Source organism: Lampetra planeri, chromosome 3 (genome assembly GCF_965212315.1).
Source record: "Lampetra planeri chromosome 3, kcLamPlan1.2.h2, whole genome shotgun sequence".
Lineage (NCBI taxonomy): Eukaryota > Metazoa > Chordata > Hyperoartia > Petromyzontiformes > Petromyzontidae > Lampetra > Lampetra planeri.
The window spans coordinates 30,103,567-30,125,739 of record NC_136109.1 but is presented as its reverse complement, the minus strand read 5'-3'; the positions used below and the strand labels follow the sequence as shown (position 1 = coordinate 30,125,739).

The following is a 22,173-nucleotide window of genomic DNA, read 5'->3' as shown; positions in this document are numbered from 1 at the left end:
TGGCTTTGTGTTGTACTCGATTACAGTATATTGCACAGTGTGATAGACCTATTGTGAAGGTCGATCTGGGTTATCAACTCTAAGAGGCAAGACTTGAGATATGTCTGGGTTTAGTCGGCGGAAAAGGTGGCAACCCACGCTATAACTCACAGCCTCTACGATGCATAAAGATCTTCATCTTACCGCAGCAACGTCGCCAATCCTTCGCAATGCCACAGGAAATTGCGCTGCTACTGAGAGCAGGGGAGGAAGAGTGGGATAGGTCGGAGCAGGGGTGGGAGGTTGCTGTGAGAAGGGGTGCGGTGGGGGGGGCGGCTAGAGGCGGTGGGGATGAGCCCCACATGAGGGCGACGCGAGTGTCTGATCCATTCATCAGGCTCCGGGGGGAGACGCCGCGCTTCCCGCTGCGCGTCCCAGCCGTGAATTAATTACTGCACTTCGCAATCTCTAAATGTACCATTTAATACACACCGCCAGCGTAATTAAATCAGCCAGCCTGCGACCTTGATAACACTTCCTGTGGTAATTGATGAGGTGGCGTGTGTATTCCCCAAGGCTCCCCCCTCCCTCCTGGGGTGGGCATGAGTTAGCTGCGACAGACGGAGAAGGTCACGGCTAATCTGGAATCATCTCCAAGCCAGGAGCACAACTTCAAACTTTCGCCATCCGATTGCCATCGCTAATGCCCAGAGATGAGGATCATGCACCTGCTTCACTTTGCAGTGCTCTTTAACAAATAAAATAACTATTAACTTTTGTTAAAATCAATGCAAAGTCCACAAGTGCATTCTTTAAGTCCCATTAACAAATGTTAAAATGAAGCACAATCCGCAGCAGATTGCCATAGCTATGCCACATCACCTCCACATGGGCCATCATCACTACTCGCACACATACGTACATTTAACACTCAGTTCTCCTTGTTTCATATGGCCTATGCAGTGCATTATAGATTCACTTGCAAGTGATTAGCATGGTTGGCTACGTACGGTGCGCGAAAGAAGTTCAACATATATATATATATAATAGCTTCGTCTGAGAGTTGGTGCATCGCAGATACAACACCCCCACCACCACCACCACCTTCACATGGGGCAGTGCAAAGTTGTTTGGTCCATGGTTTGGAGTTCCACTTGCGCATTAGGGATCCGCATCTTCTGTGGTTTGCGCTGATCTGTTTGAACTCATTTCTTGAGAACATTTTTTGGGTTTAGTTTGTTCTCATTCCCCTTCACCTCTGATGAGTACGGTTGGCTATGTACGGTGTGAAAGAAGTTCAAGATACATACAAACATTGCTATTTTTTCTGCGTTATACTCAGAGCAACCCGACTTTGTCAGAAATCTCAATCTAGGGTGCTGCCACTCTGCTTATGCCTCCACGAGACTAGGAACTGATGTCAGTGGCAAGAGCAGTGAAGGTGGGCAGGTGAAGCTTGGGAAAGGCCATTAACTCAGATGACCCTGCAAGAGGAACATAAATCTGTCTCAAGACACGGGAGACAACTCCATAAACCAATGATACGGGTCAATGCAAACACCGAACGTATTAATGACATACTTACCACAGGGACACAGGAGGGGCATGAAGGAGTTTGGGGAGAGTGGGATGCATGCTATAAATCTGCTGCTTAAGCAACCAGATTTGGAAATGAAGCAGCGAGTTGAGGTACCGACCTGCCTCATCTACGTTGGCATTGAGGGTGACAAGTCAATTTCGTTTAACCAGGTGGTGAACTCGAGAGACCAGGATCAGTCTCATTTGCAAGACTCACTGGGATCACCGCAAATGACAAAAACATAAACATTGAGGACAACAATTAAGTAAATAAAAATTAGTTCAAAAACAACCACATACAAATCAGAGCAAAACAATCACGTTACAAATTTTAAACTATTATTGGTTCTTTCGGTAATGTCACGTAGAAGGGAAATAATAAAATAATAAAAAGAAAACAATACAATTCTCACAACGTTTCGATTGCAACACAAGCAATCATCAGGTGTGAAAAGCACAGAAAGAAAATTTGAAAAAAGTAGCGTTTTTTTCTTAATGTTGTGAGAATTGTATTGTTTTATTGTTATTGTTATTATTTCCCTTCTACATGACTTTACCGAAAGAACCAAGAATATGAATCCCTGCAGTCACGAAAGCTTTAAATCGAAATTTTAAACTGTTCACAATTATGAATCATTATTAAATAGAATATATTTCCTATACAAAAGATTGACTTAAACAAATTATTTCAGAAACTATTCAAAGTAAAACTGAATTACAAATCACTGACAATTTCCGCAAGCAGATGCAATGCATCAACATTACGCAACATCGCAGCAACATCTACTGAAAATTCCACTTCGGCGTAAAGGTGTGTGTATGTACACATTCACACAATGTCAGTATTCGTGTATTACTTGCTCACTAACCATAAATAATAACGCTTAAGTTTAGCAGAGCAACAAGGCACACACATAATCGGCACACTACTGGAGGCGACACTCAAGGTAATAAATGAGAATACAACCGGTCCCAGTGAAGCGCACGTGACAGGAAAAACTCACAAAATAAACACACGAACCCCAAGTCAAAGTGATATCTTGCTGAAATTAGCAGTTAGGCGGTGTAACGTCTCCCGTCTACAGCCCTAAACCAGTGGTGGAAAATCCGCATTCTTTTGATGGGGGCGGGTCTATCCATAGGACAGGCACTGTTGACACCCCACAAAGTGGGACTCATTTTATTATCGACTCCAGAGGGACAGTGACCAGGGGAAGTGATTCCTGGAACTGTTGTAGATACCATTATTGAGTCATTTTAATAAAAAAAAGTGTTATCAGTCCATTGTGGTCCATGAAAATGTGTCTTATGGTTGCCAGTTTTTCACAAGTCCAGATAATGCTCCACATGACGATTACAATTATTCTGGTGTTCTCGATTTGATTGAAAACAAACACTAAAATATACCATTTCCATGAGGAGAATCTCTACCCATTTGCAAATCCTTGTGATATGGCTCTGTATATATCCGTTCCTCCATATGAAAAAAAATTCACATCTCATTGGCCACACAGCCATCTGGAAGTACGTATTTTTTTGTTATCAGCATTAGTTCGACATTCAATGTCTAATCAGCAGTCAGGCTTGCTTTCACCAATGCTGGTGAAATGTCAGATGTTTACATACATATCCTCCCTCGATGTTAGACATGGGTCCTAGTGTCAAAACTAGGACACTCAATATTTTAACAATGTTAAATTATGAAGCCTCAATTACATGGAACGACAGTGTTTACCCTTCACTTATAAACCACCATCACCACCGGGATTCCCAGTTCAGGTTGGATCAATGCAGTGAGTGGTAAACATGAGCACGATTAACTACACTATGGGAACCTCATTTGCCAGTAAAAATATGATAATTGGTTCTTTACCCTTCTATCTGGCAACAAAACTGACACCTTTTTACAAGGAGTCATGTTTGAATAGACCGCAATACCTGCAGTCATAATACAAACAAAAGAACATAACTCTGATAATGTGCACTGTCCTTGAAGTTGATTGGTCCACACCCGAGACAGCTTTCCTTAGAGCCTAGTCTCACATGGGTTGGACCAGATGACGCCAAAAGGCGCACATGTAGATGCTTGCCCCGAGCTCTCATACTCTGATGGTGCATTGTCGTTGAGTTGTGCGCCTTTTGGCGTCATCTGGTCCAACCCATGTGAGACTAGGCTCTAAGGAAAGCTGTCTCGGGTGTGGACCAATCAACTTCAAGGACAGTGCACATTATCAGAGTTATGTTCTTTTGTTTGTATTATGACTGCAGGTATTGCGGTCTATTCAAACATGACTCCTTGTAAAAAGGTGTCAGTTTTGTTGCCAGATAGAAGGGTAAAGAACCAATTATCATGAGCACGATTCTCATTGATTTGATGCAAAAGTAACTCACGAGTTCAAACCCCCTTGACTATTCAATTAACTATTACAATTCAGAATCATGATTGGATTCAATCATCAATTACTTTGTTGCTGTGCTAGTGAATATAGTGTTTCTTCTCGTCTCTGCAGGACTTATGTAAACCAATGACATAATACATACAGATTGGAAATAATTGATTCTCACACACATGCTTTGATACACATGCTGAGTGCAAGGATAGCATATAATAGATTAATCAATGCATTGTTATAAAACAATTGTTATAAAACAATTCATTGTTATATGCTTCCAGAAATTCTAGATTTGAAGCTTTCGTGACTGCAAGGAATCATCTTCTTAGGTTTTTTCGGTAAAGTCACGTAGAAAGTAAAATAAAAAAAATAAAAAAATAAAAAAAAATAAAAAAAACGTCGTGATTTTTGTTTTTTTTATTTTACTTTCTACGTGACTTTACCGAAAAAACCTAAGAAGATGCTTCCAGAAAATTAAAAAATTTCCCCCAAAACTTTTAGGTTCATTGTTATAATCAATGTTTTTTTTTTTGCAACTTAAAACAATATTTAACTGAAGACTAAAGTGAAAGGTACAGCCTTAAATTGTAACTTTGTAGTCGGTTATCTTGGATGTAATTGTTATTTTTCTACTCATAATATTAAGAGTTTGTAAATCTCTAACATATTACGCATATCTCTGCTATTTCCGGCTGCTGTATGTGCCAAAGTTATACCTTGTTCGCTTTTGCAATTGCCATTTTCTTTGTTTCACATGGCCCCCCTTGAAAAACTGATATATTTTCTCAAACAGGTTTCACCCACATTCAAAAAAATATATTAATACATGCCATTATTAAATATGCATCCTTTAACATTTACACCAAAGCCATTGCATATGGACAAAGCACAAAGTGTGAGCAGCATCACAACTCTGAAACCCATACCGCAACAGAAGCTCCATCCATTTGTATTGAGATTTGAGATTGCAGCCCAAGTAGCGCCTCCCCTCTTTCACCTCCCTCCAACACCAATCGGATTTTCCCCGAGGACAACGGACATCTTCAAACAATCCTCGCACCTCACTACATGTCTCCCCACCCCCTGGCCTGTCTCCCACTCAGCTGCCTCCATTCCTTCTCCCCACCCTCAGGACAAGGGAAGCCTTCAAACATCCGGCTCAGTGCATTATTCCTCTGTAAAGCCATTCACTCCCGCGGGCGCAGAGATGCACCGTTGCTGCAAATGTTGTCTTGTGCACCTGTGTTGTTGTCTGTCTGTGTGGCGATGCCGTTAGATGCACAGACTTGGAGATGCTGATGTGGGAAGACACACATCTGTGTCCCCATGTCTGTATGCTGTGACCTATCTGTAAACCTGTGGTTCTACCCACAGCACATTGTAATTAACAATTAAATCCTTGCACAATCAAATATAGTGGTAATTGCTGCATGCTGTACAAAACCATACAAGGCAAGACAAAGGCCAACGTGATTTCTGCTCAAATCAGCATCGAGGCAGTGCTCTTTTCCTGTGTTCAGCCCTCAGCCAGCGGTGACAATCCCACATTCCTATACTGGTAGCGACAAGCGCTGTTAACTTCCCAACAAAGTAGTACTAATTGTGTAAACCTCGGAGGCACGATGGGCTGAGTCAACTCCCAACTAGGATTTTAACTCGAAACCTTCGACTTTTGAGCTGCTTGCTCTACTACTGAGCCTCTTCATCACTCTACTATCACTATTAACAGTCACAGTTCACATTCACTTCACTCGTTGATTTCTCCACCCATGTTCAGGGCTCGGGTCAACAAACACTGTTTTGTCTCATCCACACTGTGCTCAACCACCACCAAACAGCAGTCCCCTACTGACAGTGGGCTATGTATATGGAACTACAACTCTCCCACATGTGCCCTGTCCTCTTTGGTTGTCTATTAACTTGCTTCCCTTTCTCTAACAGCCATGCCACCCAGTGTTATCCATACATTCCTGTGTCCCAGCAGCAAGTCCCACACAAATCACCAGTTTGCCTTTATAGTGATGAGGGTTCAGCTTTCTGCTTTGTTTTCTATTTCTTAGAATGTTGCCACGATCTCTGCATTTTCTTGCAAGATCAGATCTCTCCACATACTCTTGTGGTTACAATTTTCATTAAAAGAATAAAATTGGCACTGTTATTGCCAAACTATAACGTGCACATCATGCATTAAATTAAATTAATATCGCACCCAGTCACACCCATAATACGTCAATAATTACATGATGCACACTACTGGTTCACATGCCATGCGCTCTAGCTGCAGCAGCTGCACACATCGCGTAGCGAGTGGAGCTGCACACATTACGTAGCGAGTGTGCGATCGCCGTCGCCAACTCCAGCTGCACGGATGCCTGGAAGAGGGGGTCAACACAATGGCTGTGCAAGTGCTGACAGCACTTCTTATCTGTGCTCACAAAGTCAAGGTCACAGTGATCTCCTGCTGCTCAAATGGGCACTAAGGCGGTGCTCATCTCCTGTTTATAGCCCTGCAGAGCCAGTGGTTGAAATTCCACCATCCTATGGCAGGGGCAAGCCCATCCATACGATAACCACTTTGATATTCGTTTAACCGACTCCGGAGGGAAAGATGATGGGCTGAGATGACCCCCCAGCCAGAATTCGAACTCGGTGTTCTTTTAAAAAAACTCATGAAGGAGTTTGTCAAACATCTTTACTGGTAATGATCATTGAAACTCATTTGAGACTTTGCTGGGTGAAGAAAATGATATTATTATTTCGTTTTAACACTGTATTAAATATTTATTCATCAATGTTTCAAATTATAAGGCAATGTTAATGACAAAAGTGGTGAATTAAGCATTTCGGCCTGTGCATGTCCACCACTGCTGAAACAGTTCTTTAGGTTTTACATGCAGCTAACATGATATCCGTTCCTCTGCAAACATGTGTGCTAATGGGTATTGTGAGGAACGGTCGTGTAGCAGTTAGCACCCTGCGCTACGGCCCGAGTTTGATTACAGCTCATGGCCACCAAATCCAGTGACAATTATCTGAACCAGTCCTGGGCCTCCCCTAGATCGACTCAGACTCAAATGAGTACCTGGTGTGATCTGTAAACATTTCCACAAGGGAGACAAAGAAGGCTGAGTATGGTACTTGCCATTCACCCCCTATTGTTCTGTGCCAGCCTTCATAGGTGCGACCTAATGACAATTACACCAACAGTCTATTAAGGCTACATGGGGGATCTTTGTTTTGTTGTACAGAACTGTTACTGACAGACATCATAAACACTGCAGTATAGATGATTTCTAGCATATTAACTGTAACCGGTCAGTAACTGGCATATGGATGGACTCGCCCCTGCCATATGAATGTAAAATGTTCACTGCTGCCTCCACAGGGCTGTGAATGGGGGTTCAGCACCACCTCAATGCTCATTTGAGCAGGAAATCACTTTGACTTTTTGAACGGTCACAAATGTTAGTTTTATTAGCCCCGATGCTTCCAACAACTACAGTACAACAAAAAGTTTTTACAATGAAAAAAATATAAACACGGCACACAATGAGAACTTCTTCTAATCAGCTATTTTGCCGATGTGTGTGTGTGGCCAAATTCGGCATCTCGGAGTGAATAATGCTGTTTAATCTCCCGTGCACTAAACAATGTCCCCGGGCTCCGCGGCCGCACACTACGGCAGGCAGGCCGCGTGACAGCAGGACGCTCTTCAAAGAAAAAAATCCCCAAATAATGATGCGTGACACTCTGTGTGACGAGTTGTGCATGGCGCTCGCATTGTACACAGACAACCACAACTTGTATCTAATCCCATCAGTGGCGACACGCCGCTCAGGTGTAAACTTGCAGCCGCCCTGTGTGCAGATTTACGGCGCAGCTGAGTTTTTTTAGGTCAACCTTTCATCCTCTATAAAATACACGTAGACTAACATACTGCTTACATAAAACAGAAGATAATCAGCTAAATTAAAACACCCCTTTGACACATCATCAATACGCTTTATAGCAGCACTGACACTGCAGTGACCCACGAACACGGCTGCGGGGTTTTATGGCCGTGCAAGGGTGGGGTGGTGGGTTGTGCGCGCGTACGCGACACAACCGCAATGGCGCAACACCACAGAGGGCCCACTACCTCCTCACTGCCACGTCAACTCACGCGAACACCACTTCACTCCACTCAGTCGCTTCTCATGAAAATATTATGTTTTGACATCATATACATGTTGTCCTATAGAGAAATTCTCCGTTATAGGAATGCAGAATTTCCACCACTAGCTCAGGGCTGCCAACAGGAGGCGGCACCGCCTCAACGCTCATTGAGCAGGACATCACTCTGATATATATGCATTTTCTTCAATCAACACTATATTTCACAACTGCGGTAATTGATTGGTTATGTACACTGGCAACTCACTCTAATCACTGAGATCAAAGATGGGGAGGAGCGAAGCGGGGCTGTATGTTAGGTGACACTATCTAGACACTCAATGGGTGTAAGAGCTCGAGGCTTCAACGTATTCACTGAATATGATCATTGGTGGACACGATGCCGTAACACAGTGGTTCTCAACATTTCATCCTTTTGGTATAGAGGCTTTCCAATCAAGACCAATGGTCACCCATGTCCTCAATATACATGGACAAATCAAAGAGTCAAGTTCACTGGAACAGTAACCTTGGTAGTAGCGCTAGAAGAGTCATAAGGAGGCGATGACCGTTGGTGAGCGAGTGAATCGTAATGTCATGTAAGGTGCTTTGGGTTACTGAGGAATTTGACAAAGTGCCACGATATAGAATATGCATAGACTTATCCTTATGTGATCACACACATTTTGGCAGCTCTGATCACACTCCAGCCAAACAAATGGGAACCTCTCCAGGATCTGCAGCCCCCAGCCATCACAGCCACTTTTCATCATAAATTATTATGCTCGTGCAGAAACCTTCAATATGCATGGATTGCGGCAAGGCTAATGGACAGATCTGACTTATGTGAGCACATGAAATATGAATGTTTACCCTGTACTCTGTTGATTACTCAAGAATTCACGTTAAAAGCGCTCATTATTGTGATCTTCGGGGCAAACAGATATAAACAAAACAATAGCCTCTTGCCAGCACACAAGAGTGAAGCACATTGCAATCGTGACCCTGCAGACCCTTATAGAACACACTTCAGCCTGGCTTTCTTTGCTGTCCCAAAGCCTTGCTTTACTCCAAACAGCTCTTATAATCACATAAAGCACAACTTTGACCAGTGGAGAAATGTTCTATCTGGGGTGAAGCGTTCCATTCCTACCTCAATGTACTTGATAGACTTCAATGTAAAGCAATAAGGATGATTCCTAATCCAGCACTCACCGATTCACTCGATGCAGTTGCTCAGCGGTAGTCCGTCAGCCCCCTATCACCCTTCTATCACTACTACCATAATTACTGCTTCAGTGAATTAAATTTTGATTCCTCCTCTGATGTTGAGGAGCCGCTCTACCAGACACTGACTGTTTCGTCTCATCCACTCTGTGTTCAGCCACCACGCTGCAGGTCACAGCACTTCACTCGCACTGATCCACTTTGGAATTCACTGCCATCATCTCCTTTCCAAAGACTCTTATAATGACCTTGCAGAAACGTGTTAATTATTATCATCAATTACAACTCTAAGAGCACTGTTTGTTGCTGGCCACTTGGACATATCAGGCCTTTGAAAATGCGCTTAGTAACTCTGTTACTAAGCACTTTTGCTAATCATGAAACACACCAAGCAGATGCAAGCAGATGCACAGAGACCATTCCATTCAGATCCTCTTGCTTCACAATTCGAAATAGAGATTTAAACTCGAGGCACTGTCAATGAGCAAAACGCTGGAACAAGTGGGTACAAATCTATTTGAAAGAAGCGTGCTGCATAATGAGCCACCGTTAAGTGTGTGCGTGAGTCCGTGCGTGCTTGCGAGTGTCGGCCTGGGAATGGCGGCCTGGCTGGGCGGCCACAACCCTGCGCCTTTATGGCGGCGCTCGGGATTAGTTAAATGAGGCCGTGCAGCGCGCGACACAAAGGGCACTGCAGACGGAGAGGCACCCTCGCTCCCACACGCAGCCAGCGGGGACTCGATGCATTATTCATGCAGGGAGTTCCATTAATTCGGAAACACACAAACATACATCACACTATCCAAATGAAACACTTGACCTCCTGTGAAAACACTGTAGGAGATTGGTTTTAAAGGGGGCTGATCCAGTGACTGAAGCATAATCTTCGTCTTTGGGAAGGGCCCAGGGCAAACAGTGACACGAGGGCATTGGTCCTGAACACATTCCCATGCACAAACCTGGAAATGGGTGCCAGCTCGTACTATCTCCCGTCCTTGTGCCAACAAGTATCTTGATCATTGATGACACATTTAACAGTATGTACCAATTACACATTTAAAATTAAACGTGACTCAATACTTTTTTGATTCAACTGCTATTTAAAAAAAATATATATTCACCCATGATTTTCACCAGGGTGTTGTATATATATAGGCATCTACAACTATGGAGATCAAGAAAACCAAGTGGCTCACAATCAGAAGATTTTCAGTAAAAATCTTGGTCGGGGGGGTTAACTCGGCTCATCATCCTTCCGGGGTCGATAACATTGATACCACTTGATGTAGAAATCTACAGAGGTTTTCCTATGGATAGATTCATCCACACCATAGGAATGTGGAATTTCCACCACTGGCTCAGGGATGAGCACCACCTTAATGCTCATTTAAGTAGGAAATCACTGCCTTTTGACATCAGTGTAAAGTGTGATCTATAACTCTAAGCCAGCCAATCTTTATGCCATCTCGGCTCTGAAAGGATATGGTCCACATCGTCTCCATATGTTTGTACATGTTAAGGCAGTATTAACAAGGAACGTGGTGATTTTCAAATATTGATTGTACCTGTGATACAACTGCTAAAGCGGTTCTCTAATTTTGTTGTCAAGCATCAGGGTTTCTGATTTTAATTCTCCGTGTTGAAGATGTCTGGAGTGTATAAATACTGCACCACAACTGAGTGCGATGACTAAACGAATCCGTGTCCTAATTGTGAGATATATCCAATGGTGATTGTGTGATCTGGCGAGACAAAGTCATATGGGCAGCCATGTACCACTGCTGCAGCGCACACTGTAACTAGGAGAGGGCGCCCCTGTCTATGCAGCCAGCATGCAAGCCAGACAGAAGGGCCGTGCATGTGGCATGTTGTGGAAAGAGCCGTTGGATTTTTTTTAGGGTCATTACCTTTTCCACAGACCAAACTCAAGACATACTTCTCAGTCTGCCAAGGTGTATCAGAACTGTGCACGTGTTAAACTGACAATAATACCACAACCACATCTCGGTAGTCAATTCCTGCCACCTGAACAGTTGCGGTGAATCGTGGATATTCGGGTTGGCACAAAGGGCCTTCATTACCTTTGTGACTGTCCCAATCAAACCCAAACAGGTCACAACCATAGTAGCTGAGCACAGGCCCAAAGGCCCCCCCAAACTTCGAGCGCCCAGCAGCAAACAGCACTATCAAATTCATAATAAAGGTTTTTGGGTCAGATCGTGTTATTTATAAATGTGTCGCAACCCTCCACCACCCGACACGGCCAATCAGTAAAAAATGTGTCACGTTGACAAAAGATAAATAGTCCACTACTTTAGCCCACCAGTGTGTTGAAGTGTGGATCCACAACATTTACAATTTTAGTACGACGTTTCGCTGGAAATTACATCCACCATTTTCGTGCGATTTGGCGATTTGCCAGAATAGCGAAGCCATCCACCTGCTTCCGGTCTGAAAAAGTGCAGGATGACGTCATCATTGTTAAATCCCATCACGTTTCGAGATTACAGGCGGAGGTGGGGGTGTATGCAATTATGTAATAGATCAGTAATCAGCCACTTAGCATGTGACTCACCTGTAAGGCATTGCAATGTGTTGTGTATTTACTACTTTGACCCAAGAATGTCTGTGTCCCGCGCGTGATGTCACTCCACGTCGGCCAGCCCCCTCATTAATAATCATGAACAGGTGACGACCTCCACATGGACCCCCCCCCACCTCATTAATAATCATGAGCAGGTGACGTCACTCCACATAGAAGAGCCCCCCTCATTAATAATAATGAAGAGGTGACATCTTTCAAATGGACACCCCCCCCCCATTAATAATAAGTAGCGGGTGACGTCACTCCACATGGGGAGGGGGGGCGAGGCGCCTCCTCCCCCCTCGTCAACTGACAACCCTCACTACAAAGGCAGAAACCCTCACGTCATGCAATCTCCGTCACGCTGTTGAGACATAGAAGTAAAAAGGACGTCATGATGAACAAGGGATTATAACTTTCTAGAATGGATTATAACCTTAAAATGAAATAGGTCTGTGTCACCGCGGCCTTATAAATTGCACACGAATTGATGTAATGAATATATCACGTTGCGGTCTGCTTTTCGCTTGCAAGTTTCAAATTTACTGAAATACACCCGTCCTTGGACGGGCAAAAGGCTAGTTACTTAATAATACGCTTACAGTGTTAAACTGAGCACTATCAAAGTCGCAAGAGGTAAGAGGTAACACATTTCTTAAATTTCGATTTAAAGCTTTCGTGACTGCAGGGATTCATCTTCTTGGTTCTTTCGGTAAAGTCATGTAGAAGGGAAGTAATAAAATAATAAAAATAAAACATAAAATAATTCTCACGACGTTTCGGCCACAACGCAAGCAGCCGTCCTCAGGTGAAACCAGGTCTGTCGAGGCGACAGCGTTTGTCGAGGCGACAGCGTCTGAATTCAGACGCTGTCGCCTCCACAGACCTGGTTTCACCTGAGGACGGCTGCTTGCGTTGTGGCCGAAACGTCGTGAGAATTATTTTATTATGTTTTATTTTTATTATTTTATTACTTCCCTTCTACGTGACTTTACTGAAAGAACCAAGAAGACATTTCTTAAATTCAGCAAGGTTGTAAGACTTAACATAAATTAATGAGCATCAATGTGGAGAAATAAGCTTCAAAATCAATAAGCAGACAATATACCTCCTTCGCGTATCTGTACCTCCACAAAAAATATATATAAGCAAGCCTTATTCTGCTGATGATGAATTGAATGTCGAAACTGGTCCCGAGTTTGCTTGTGTTGAACCAATGCTGCTGAAACTATGGAAGTGGAAGTGATGCGCCGCTTCCCTGTGGGGGCATGTTTATGACATCGCACCACCTGTTTAAGGCCTAAGACTGGAGGTTTTCACAATTCTGGTAATCGCCAGACGAACAGCAAAACGTCAGACTACCCAATTGCTAAATGTGTGGATTACTCCCCAACATACCGGTGCTCTGAAGCAGTAATACATCGCCATGGTTATTCATGGCACGCATTTGATTTGGCTGTGTTGGGTGGAGGAGGGTGTACGACACACATTAGCATTTTACTCCAACGATAAAACCAACATTTTTCATGACTCAAATTGGTCACAAAAGCCTCCGTGTTAGAGTGAGCAGTGTTGTGATATGCACTATGGTGGTTAAACACAGTGTTTATGAGATGAAACAGTCTCATAGTCCTCAACATGGGTGGAGGAATCAATTATTGACGTTCGTGGTAGTAGCGACAGAAGAGCAATAGTGAGGCGACTGACCGCCGGCGAGTGAGTGAGCGAGGAAATGGTGTAAGTCAGCGAGTGCCAGATCATCAATCAATCTGACTGCTTTACATTGGATTATATCAAGCTATCAAGTATAGCAAGGTAAGAATTGATACTGTATAGCCAGAACTGGCACAGAAATATAAACCAACATAAATATTGCCTTCACTCTTCACTTCTTACATTGTGGCACTGATTTTTTTTTAATCCACAAATGTAAACAACTACACAGCTGTAGAGTCTCCGGGGCAGCACTTAAATAAGCCACGTATTCTCAAAACATTAATCACTTTCCAGCCCTTGGTGGCTGTACACTGAAAGTCACAGGAGAACACAGCTCTAATACACATAGAGCAAGACAGTTAAGTGGCCCATGGTTGTACAGGGGTTGAGGCATCCACAGGGGTTAAGGAAGCCTAGTTACACATCACATAGGGGTTAAGCAGAGGCACTTATACAAATGCTATGTAGCATGACGGCCAGATATCCATTACACAGATGGCACAGGAGTCAACAGATATACAACATCAGGGACAGCAAAGTATTTTCTGCACAAAATAAACAGAACACTTAAACCAAGGCTCCATTCTTCACAGCTCCTTTTGTGTCTGAATACCTGTGCTCATGCCCTGCCACAACAGAGCGCAGCTAAATCCAGCATTTTACAGTGGGGCCATTAAATTTGCATGCTGCACCACATGAATATGCAGGAGGTTCTGCAAAACATTCATTTGCATAACCACTGCCAGGGCCATTTAAATAAGGCTCTCATTTGCACATCACTAATTCGGCCAATTAAGCGTGTGGCAGCAGCACTACAACTGGAGGTCCGAATTAAAATTTAACTAACCCCGGCGCAACACGGGGACCCTCTCACAATTAAATAAGAGTGATGGCCGCTCTCGAGCGCACAGCCGCCGCTGCTGCTGCTGCTGCTGTGGGCACGCCCTGGCGAACGGGCCGCCGGGGCCCTGCTGCCCGCCGGGATTGGCCACAGAAAGCCGCCCACGACTCGGCAGAGCGCTCATTAATTCTTATTTATTGCCATAAGAGGAAATGCTTAAACATCTAAAAGCCCATCAGTGCTGCATGCCACAAGAGGCTCAACTTTCGTTCCCATTGAATAATAGAGCAACGTGGATTGTTTAACCTGAACTGCACTTGAATGTTCGCGGTGGAAACCGCACAATTAGAGGCCAAAAGTGAAGGCAAGAGAATAATAACATAACTAAGCAAACAATATGCCTCTTTCACAATGTCTGTCCCTCATCATAACACATTTAAGTACTTTTTTACACATCCAATCAGCCATCAAGCCTTCTGGGAATGCATCAATTCAGCAGCATTGGCTCAACACAAGCAAACTCTGCATAGAATAATAATAAAACACATTGTAAGCAGTCATGCATCTGCCCTCCCACTGCTCGACTTTGGAACTCCCTCCCATCATCATCTCATTCCCCAAGCTCCTATAGCCTTGCTCAATTCAACAAGCAAGTTACACTCTTCTCTATTACAACTTTGATAGGAAACTCTTTGGTTCTTTCGGTAAAGTCACGTAGGTAGAAATATAAAATAAAACAAAAAATAATATATCACTACGTTTCGATCGCAACACAAGCGGTCGTCATCAGGCGTAAAACAATATCCAGCTGGATTCCTGCAGTCACGAAAGCTTCAAATCAAGATTGAACTTTGATAGTGCCGTTTGGGTATTTGGGCCTATGCTCATCAACTGTATAAATGTCCCCACATCCTGGGCACATCCCTGTACTCACCACTGCCCTATACCTGTACAGATAGTGTGCAGTGCACCCTTACCTCTAGTGGAGTGAAGAGTGCACACACAGCCACACTGATATCACCACTCTTCAGCACCTTCATGTCCTTATGTAGAGTCTGCTCCACCGTAAGTCCTGCATGTACACAATGCCCGACCATTCGTGGTTGAGTGAAATTCCTGTACGCATCGTAAAGAAGTACTGTACTCTAGCTGCACTGCTTACAATGATGCTTGCGCGAAATAATACACACACACACCATCTTCCCTCCATCTTGTCTCCCACGCAGCCCATTGGGGGCCCCATGTCCCCAGCATCAGTCAGGCAGTCTCAGGTTCAGTTGCTCAATTTCTCTTACATCTACTTTTTTCATTCTATACATTGACTGTATAAGTTATATTCAACACTGTAGAAAATATAAATCATATTTTGCATTAAAAAATACTTACTCTTTCATGTTTGCATTCATAGTGCAAACCCTATTTTTCCCACATGGCTTTGAGTTTGCAGATTTCAGATCTACCCATTGTGGCTGTTTTTCAAGAAATTAACTACCTGCGATGGGTAAGGTTTGGTGTACTGTACTAACATGACTGTGTTCACGCAGTTTGCTAGGAGAGTTCTGCAGGGTGTATGGGAAGGCGGGCTGGCTGGGGGGGGTGTACCAGACACGTCAAACTTGGCAGCGTGGAGCGTGATGAAGGTGTCGTGGCTTGGAGGCAGCAGTGGGAAGCGGCGCCGCAACTCAGCAAGCACCTCCCGGTCACGCGTGGTCACGCGCCCAGCCTCCACCCTCATGTCCACGCAGTCCACCACGATAGCAGCTACAGCAGCAGCAGCACATAGAACCACAGCAAAGCGCAATGGTAACGCAAACGCACTACAGCAGACGCCTCAGTGGGAGAGCGAGCAGCTTGCGATCAGAAGGCTGGGAGTTAAATCAATCAATCTTTATTTTAAGTGCCAATATCGCCCTCAATAAAGTAAGCATCAGTGCACATTACAGCAGAACGTGAACAGTACAGGAGCATGCAGCAACAAGAATGAAAAAGACCTGTAACGACCTCGGCGGCTAACACCGACTAAGCAAAATCAAGTGCAACCACAAGAAATACAAAGTGTAACCGCGTGCAACAAATATAAAATAGCATAAGATAGTTCACATCCTCATTGGGGAGTTGACTCCATCCATCATCCCTGCAGGGTCATTAAATAGGTACTACTTTGTGGGGAAGATCACGGTGGTTGTGCTAAAGAGAGGCTTAACTCTAGAATAAGAGATAGGTACTGCCTCAATTCTCATTTGAGAAAACATTACTTTGACTTGACTTTTGTACACCACTGAACAACATGATGGCTATCAAATTACTTTTTTGAGAAAATGTATATTGGACAATGTATTGTACACTATTTTACATTCACTTCAGAGATTGTTGTCCATGCTAATTTTATTAAGAGATAGATATAGTTCAAATGAACTGCATTAACTCTACAACATTTAACTAAATTGTAATTACCCTGGACTCTTGAAAATTAATAGATGGATCTTCAAGGGGTGCCACAATTCTTTATAAACCAAATGTGAGTGAATAGTTACTATTACCAGCTCAGAAAGCACACCAACAAGTTCCACCACAATGGGAATACTATCACAGTGGACAGAGAGGAGATATTGTTACCAATGCCAAATTACAAACATCTGGATATGTGAATAATTCGGTTTTAGACAAAATAAATAAGCAGCCAATATATATTTTTATAAAAATATAAAAGTATATTTTACACATTCCATCAGCCTTCTGGGACTGCATAAGTAACACGTAATTTTACACACAAAAAAATCATAATTTGTCATCACAAACTTGGCAGCAATACAAAGCTGCCGAGTCGAACCAGTGGAGACGTAGTGCCAAGTGACTTTGGGGTGATGTTGTGCATGGTGTGTGTGCTGGGCTGGGTAGCTACCGGCCAGCATGGTGGCACACGTGAGGTCAAGGAGGTGTGGGGCTTGAAGAAGCATGGCTGCCCCCACTAGGGAGGCGCAGGACCCTACAGGCTCCACCGTAACACAGCAGCCTGGTGAAGGGGGACGCTCCAAACGATGGTGGTCAATCACCTCCACCACGGCAGGTTCCAGCTCTGTGTCCATACTGGTCACACACCACAGCAAAGCAATCATCCAGCATGCCATCGTGCATCGCCGTAACCACACACCACACCATTTACACACTGCACCAGCCATACACTGCAACGGATAAGCACCACAGCAACCACACAGCATTAGCCATACACCATATCAGCCACACACTGCATGGGATACACCCTACACATTGCACCAATTACACACCGCATCAACCACACCCCGCACCAACAACACACTCCACCTATCATATACCACACCAGCTATTCACTCCACTGACCATACACCGTACCAACTACATGTAACACTATTTACACACTGCATCAGACCTACAATTCCACCAGCTTAACACCAGAGCAACCACGCACAGCATCAGCCATAAACTACACCATGATGACGACAAACCACATCATGCACACCACACAGCCAACACACCAGACCAGACACATGACCAGCCATAAACTACACCATGATGACGACAAACTACATCATGCACACCACACAGCCAACACACCAGACCAGACACATGACACACCCTCACACAACCCAATCTAAGAAGCCCTACACCAGTCACACAATAAACTCGAGAATACGTAAACAAGAGGAAACTATTTAATTATAATATGTTGAAATGGAAAAGCTCCAATATAATAAAAGACATGGAATACAGATAGTACCTTTAAATTTACAACAATGAATGCAAGTTATAAATTAGCATAGCATCATATTTCGGAACAATACACACGAGTTGAATTCAAAAGATTTCCTGCTCAAATGAACATTGAGGACATGCTAATGTCCTGTTCACAGCCCTCCTGAAGCCCTCTGAGGGCTAGCAGACTTCGAAATTGCCATTTAGCTCCTGCACGTATTGCCATACGTGAGAGTAGAATATCCAGTGGTGGAAACGGCACATTCCTATGGCAGGCGAGTCTCTCCCTAGAACAACCACTGTTGACTTCCCTACAGAGTAGTTCTCATACTGGTAGGAACCTCCTGGTTACACCAGCCAACAGGGGATTATTGTGTCCGTCCGTCGTGCAGGGAGGGGCTGGGTGGGGAGGGTAGGGCTGGGTGGGGAGGGGAGGGTGGGGAGGGGCTGGGTGGAGAGGGTGGGGCTGGGTGGGGAGTGGGAGGGGTGGGGCTGGGTGGGGAGGGGCTGGTCACCCCGTGGTGCCCTTATAAAACTCAACGTTTAACCTACTCATGTCGGCTTGTGCCCACCCTCACAGTCGGGCATATTTGCGGAATACACCACGCCGCCGTTGACCCTGGCCATTGACCGAGCAACCCAACGTTCCTACCAGCTCCCTCCGCAGGAATGTGTTTTAATCGAGCCTGAAGGAATGATGGGCTATTGAACTCACAGCCTTCCGACTGCAAGCGGCACGCTCTACCACTAAGCAACAATACCGGATGGTAACGTGTGCAGTTTCTTTTGGAAAACCATTGAACGTTTATGATGGTGCGAAGAGTCCGTATGGATCACTGCTCACTGTGGAAGGAGGTTGTGGTCGACGAGAGTGAGGGTGAGCTTCTGGCGAGCGTGCAGGGTGTGCAGGCTGGCCTCGTCGCGGAAGGTGAGGGCTGCGAGAGACAGACCCAGGCTCCCGAGCAGGCGACACACATCGGGGCGCAGCAGGAGGTCTTCGCGTGAAATGTTCAGCACCGGCATGTGCACCACATGAGTGCCGGCAGGGCGAGTCTGGGCAGTGGTAAGATAGGGTGACCAGGCCAGTGTGTAGGATGTGCTATATTCATGTGGACCACATGGTTTTGTTTTGTAAAACAGTTTCTCGGCACGGGGCCCAAAGGCCCAAAACATCAAGCAGTGAAACACGTTTCCTGAATTGAGCATAGATTTCGATTTCAGACGCTGTCTTCTCGACAGACCTGTTTCTTCACCTGAGGACGGCTGCTTGCGTTGTGGCCGAAACGTCGTGAGAATTATTTTATTATGTTTTATTTTTATTATTTTATTACTTCCCTTCTACGTGACTTTACCGAAAGAACCAAGAAGATGAGCATAGATATTCTAAGGTTTTGGAGGCAGTCACCATCCAACAACAGCAGAGGGCGGAGGAGAAACGCTCACAATAAGCAGCGAACCTGCGGGTGGCTAAAACGCAGACAGCTGGCACAGTGGGGGGCACAGGTGGTGCATCTGTCAGTCATCTCAGACAGTTAATCCAAAATATTTATATTTGATCCGTGAGCTCCTATCAGCAGGCCTTCGACATTCCGTGGCCTCAAAGGGCACCTAGTCTGGCACCAGCGCTGTGGTGACATCACCGCCAATTATTGGTGAATGGCAACTGTTGATATTGAACACATTATTGTAGAAGTCTCGTAGGCCGAGTCCTCATCATGGATGGAGGAATCAATAAGTAAACTTAACATGCACAGTAACCATGATAGTAGCGATAGAAGAGTGATTGTATGAGTGATTAAGTGGGTGGCTGATTAAGTGGACGAATGAGTGGGTGAGTGTGTTGTTTTGACTTGCAATATTGTGGTTGGTTGAAGACACTGTGCATTAAATGAAACAGTCATTCTGGTAGACCGATATGTCTGATATACCAATGTGATGAATATCGAAGTGCATTGGAAACCAGTGTTCTTAATTCACCAAACCCTGATCTGAATGCCCTCAAGAGTAATGCACACTGTTGAAACTTTGTGTCACAAACTTCTCAACACTATAGAATGTTAATGGCTTAGCAGCAGCTGACAGCCAAACCAAATGAGTGTTGGCAGATATAATTTATGTTTTTCTTGAAATAAGATTTAAATGTTTTGGACCACAGCATAACTTTTTAATTTTCTTTGTCGGCACCCTGCCTCGTTATCTAATTAGAGCCTGCAGCAGTAGTCAGGCCTCATTACCAGCCTTACTACTGTACACGCACACAGCCCAGCTCCGGCTCTATGCGGTACATGCAAACACACCCAAAATATACACACACACATTCCTAGCAAGACAAAGATCTCCCATATGACCATAACAGTGTTGGGGCCATATGAGAGCAGCAATAAATGCTAACACGGTGCATGAAGGGGGTGGTGTGGCTAATACCATGCCTGAACACCTTCGTCTTCCGAGTGGTGGTGTTAACACACCGCACCAAGGAGTCATTTCAGGCCAAGTCTACCTAGGGGAGGCCCAGGACCAGTTCAGATATTCCTCACCGATGTTGGGCATGAGTGGGAATTGAACTCTGTTTGCCAGGTTCGTAACAGTGCACTAACCACTGTGCTACCGCTCCCAAAACGCACTCAAACGCACACACTATATACATAAAAACATACACGTGAGTGTACCTCAAGTATACACACAGACACGCAATTTACATACATGTATGCCATAAATATACAGCACGTATATCCAATACACACACGTGCACACACGGACAAAGATGCGTGCACATGCCGACATAAAACAAAGTGTCTGTCCCATAAACAATCACAACAAGCACGAGTGCACACACCATCAATAAAATTATGCGAACAATATACACACAACCCTGCAAACATGTAAGGCCATTTGGAAGCATAAACAATTTCGCAAATAGCTTAACCAGGCCCTATAGCAGCCGCACGCGATGATTGACAGCATTCCGGAGAAAGCTATACACCTTCTGAAGAAATAACTAATGTAGTGTCTCAATAAACAGTTCCATCTCAGCCTGATTAAGTGGCTTACACTATTACTAACTCTATCTAGAAGCAATTTAGCTTCATCTCCTCCCATCTCTGATCAGGCACTGCGATCACTGCAGCTAATGGGGCTTGAAAACACTCGTGGGGCTTTTTAATTTTTTTGCTACAAAAACCACTTTGTCTCCTTCAATCAGTCTAATTTCCCAGAAAAGTTTTCCCTCGTAAAACATCACATTCGACTAATTATAATGGACGTGATCGGGATGTTGCCAGCCCAGTGAAATCTACACCACAGTATCATGCACACCACACCATGCTGCATGATGCACCCACCCCATGCTGCACCATGCACACCACACCATGCTGAACCACACACACCACCCCATGATGTACCATGCACACCACCCCATGCTGCACCATGCACACCACACCATGCTGCACCACGCACATCATGCTGCACCATTCACACCACACCATGCTGCACAATGCACACCACACCATGCTGCACCACGCACACCACACCATGCTGCACCATGCACACCACCCCATGCTGCACCATGCACACCACACCATGCTGCACCATGCACACCACACCATGCTGCACCACACACACCACCCCATGCTGCACCATGCACACCACACCATGCTGCACCATGCACACCACCCCATGCTGCACCATGCACACCACACCATGCTGCACCATGCACACCACCCCATGCTGCACAATGTACACCACACCATGCTGCACAACACACACCACCCCATGCTGCACCACACACACCACCCCATGCTGCACCACGCACACCACACCATGCTGCACCATGCATACCACCCCATGCTGCACCACGCACACCACACCATGCTGCACCACACACACCACCCCATGCTGCACCACACACACCACCCCATGCTGCACCACACACACCACCCCATGCTGCACCACGCACACCACACCATGCTGCACCA

The 22,173-nt window shown here is 44.8% G+C and overlaps 1 protein-coding gene across 2 annotated transcripts in view; it reads right to left on the bottom strand.

Moving 5' to 3' along the window:
* The window catches only part of PRUNE1 (prune exopolyphosphatase 1), a 64,958-nt gene that overhangs the window by 31,098 nt on the left and 11,687 nt on the right, over positions 1 to 22,173 (bottom strand). For both annotated transcript variants that reach the window (XM_078592672.1, XM_078592674.1), the window contains exons 3-6: positions 19,044 to 19,252; positions 17,373 to 17,557; positions 16,073 to 16,231; positions 15,448 to 15,542 (exon numbers count right to left, since the gene is read on the bottom strand). In XM_078592672.1, coding sequence (XP_078448798.1) covers positions 15,448 to 15,542; positions 16,073 to 16,231; positions 17,373 to 17,557; positions 19,044 to 19,252 — 648 coding nt within the window. The remainder of the gene's footprint in view (positions 1 to 15,447; positions 15,543 to 16,072; positions 16,232 to 17,372; positions 17,558 to 19,043; positions 19,253 to 22,173) is intronic.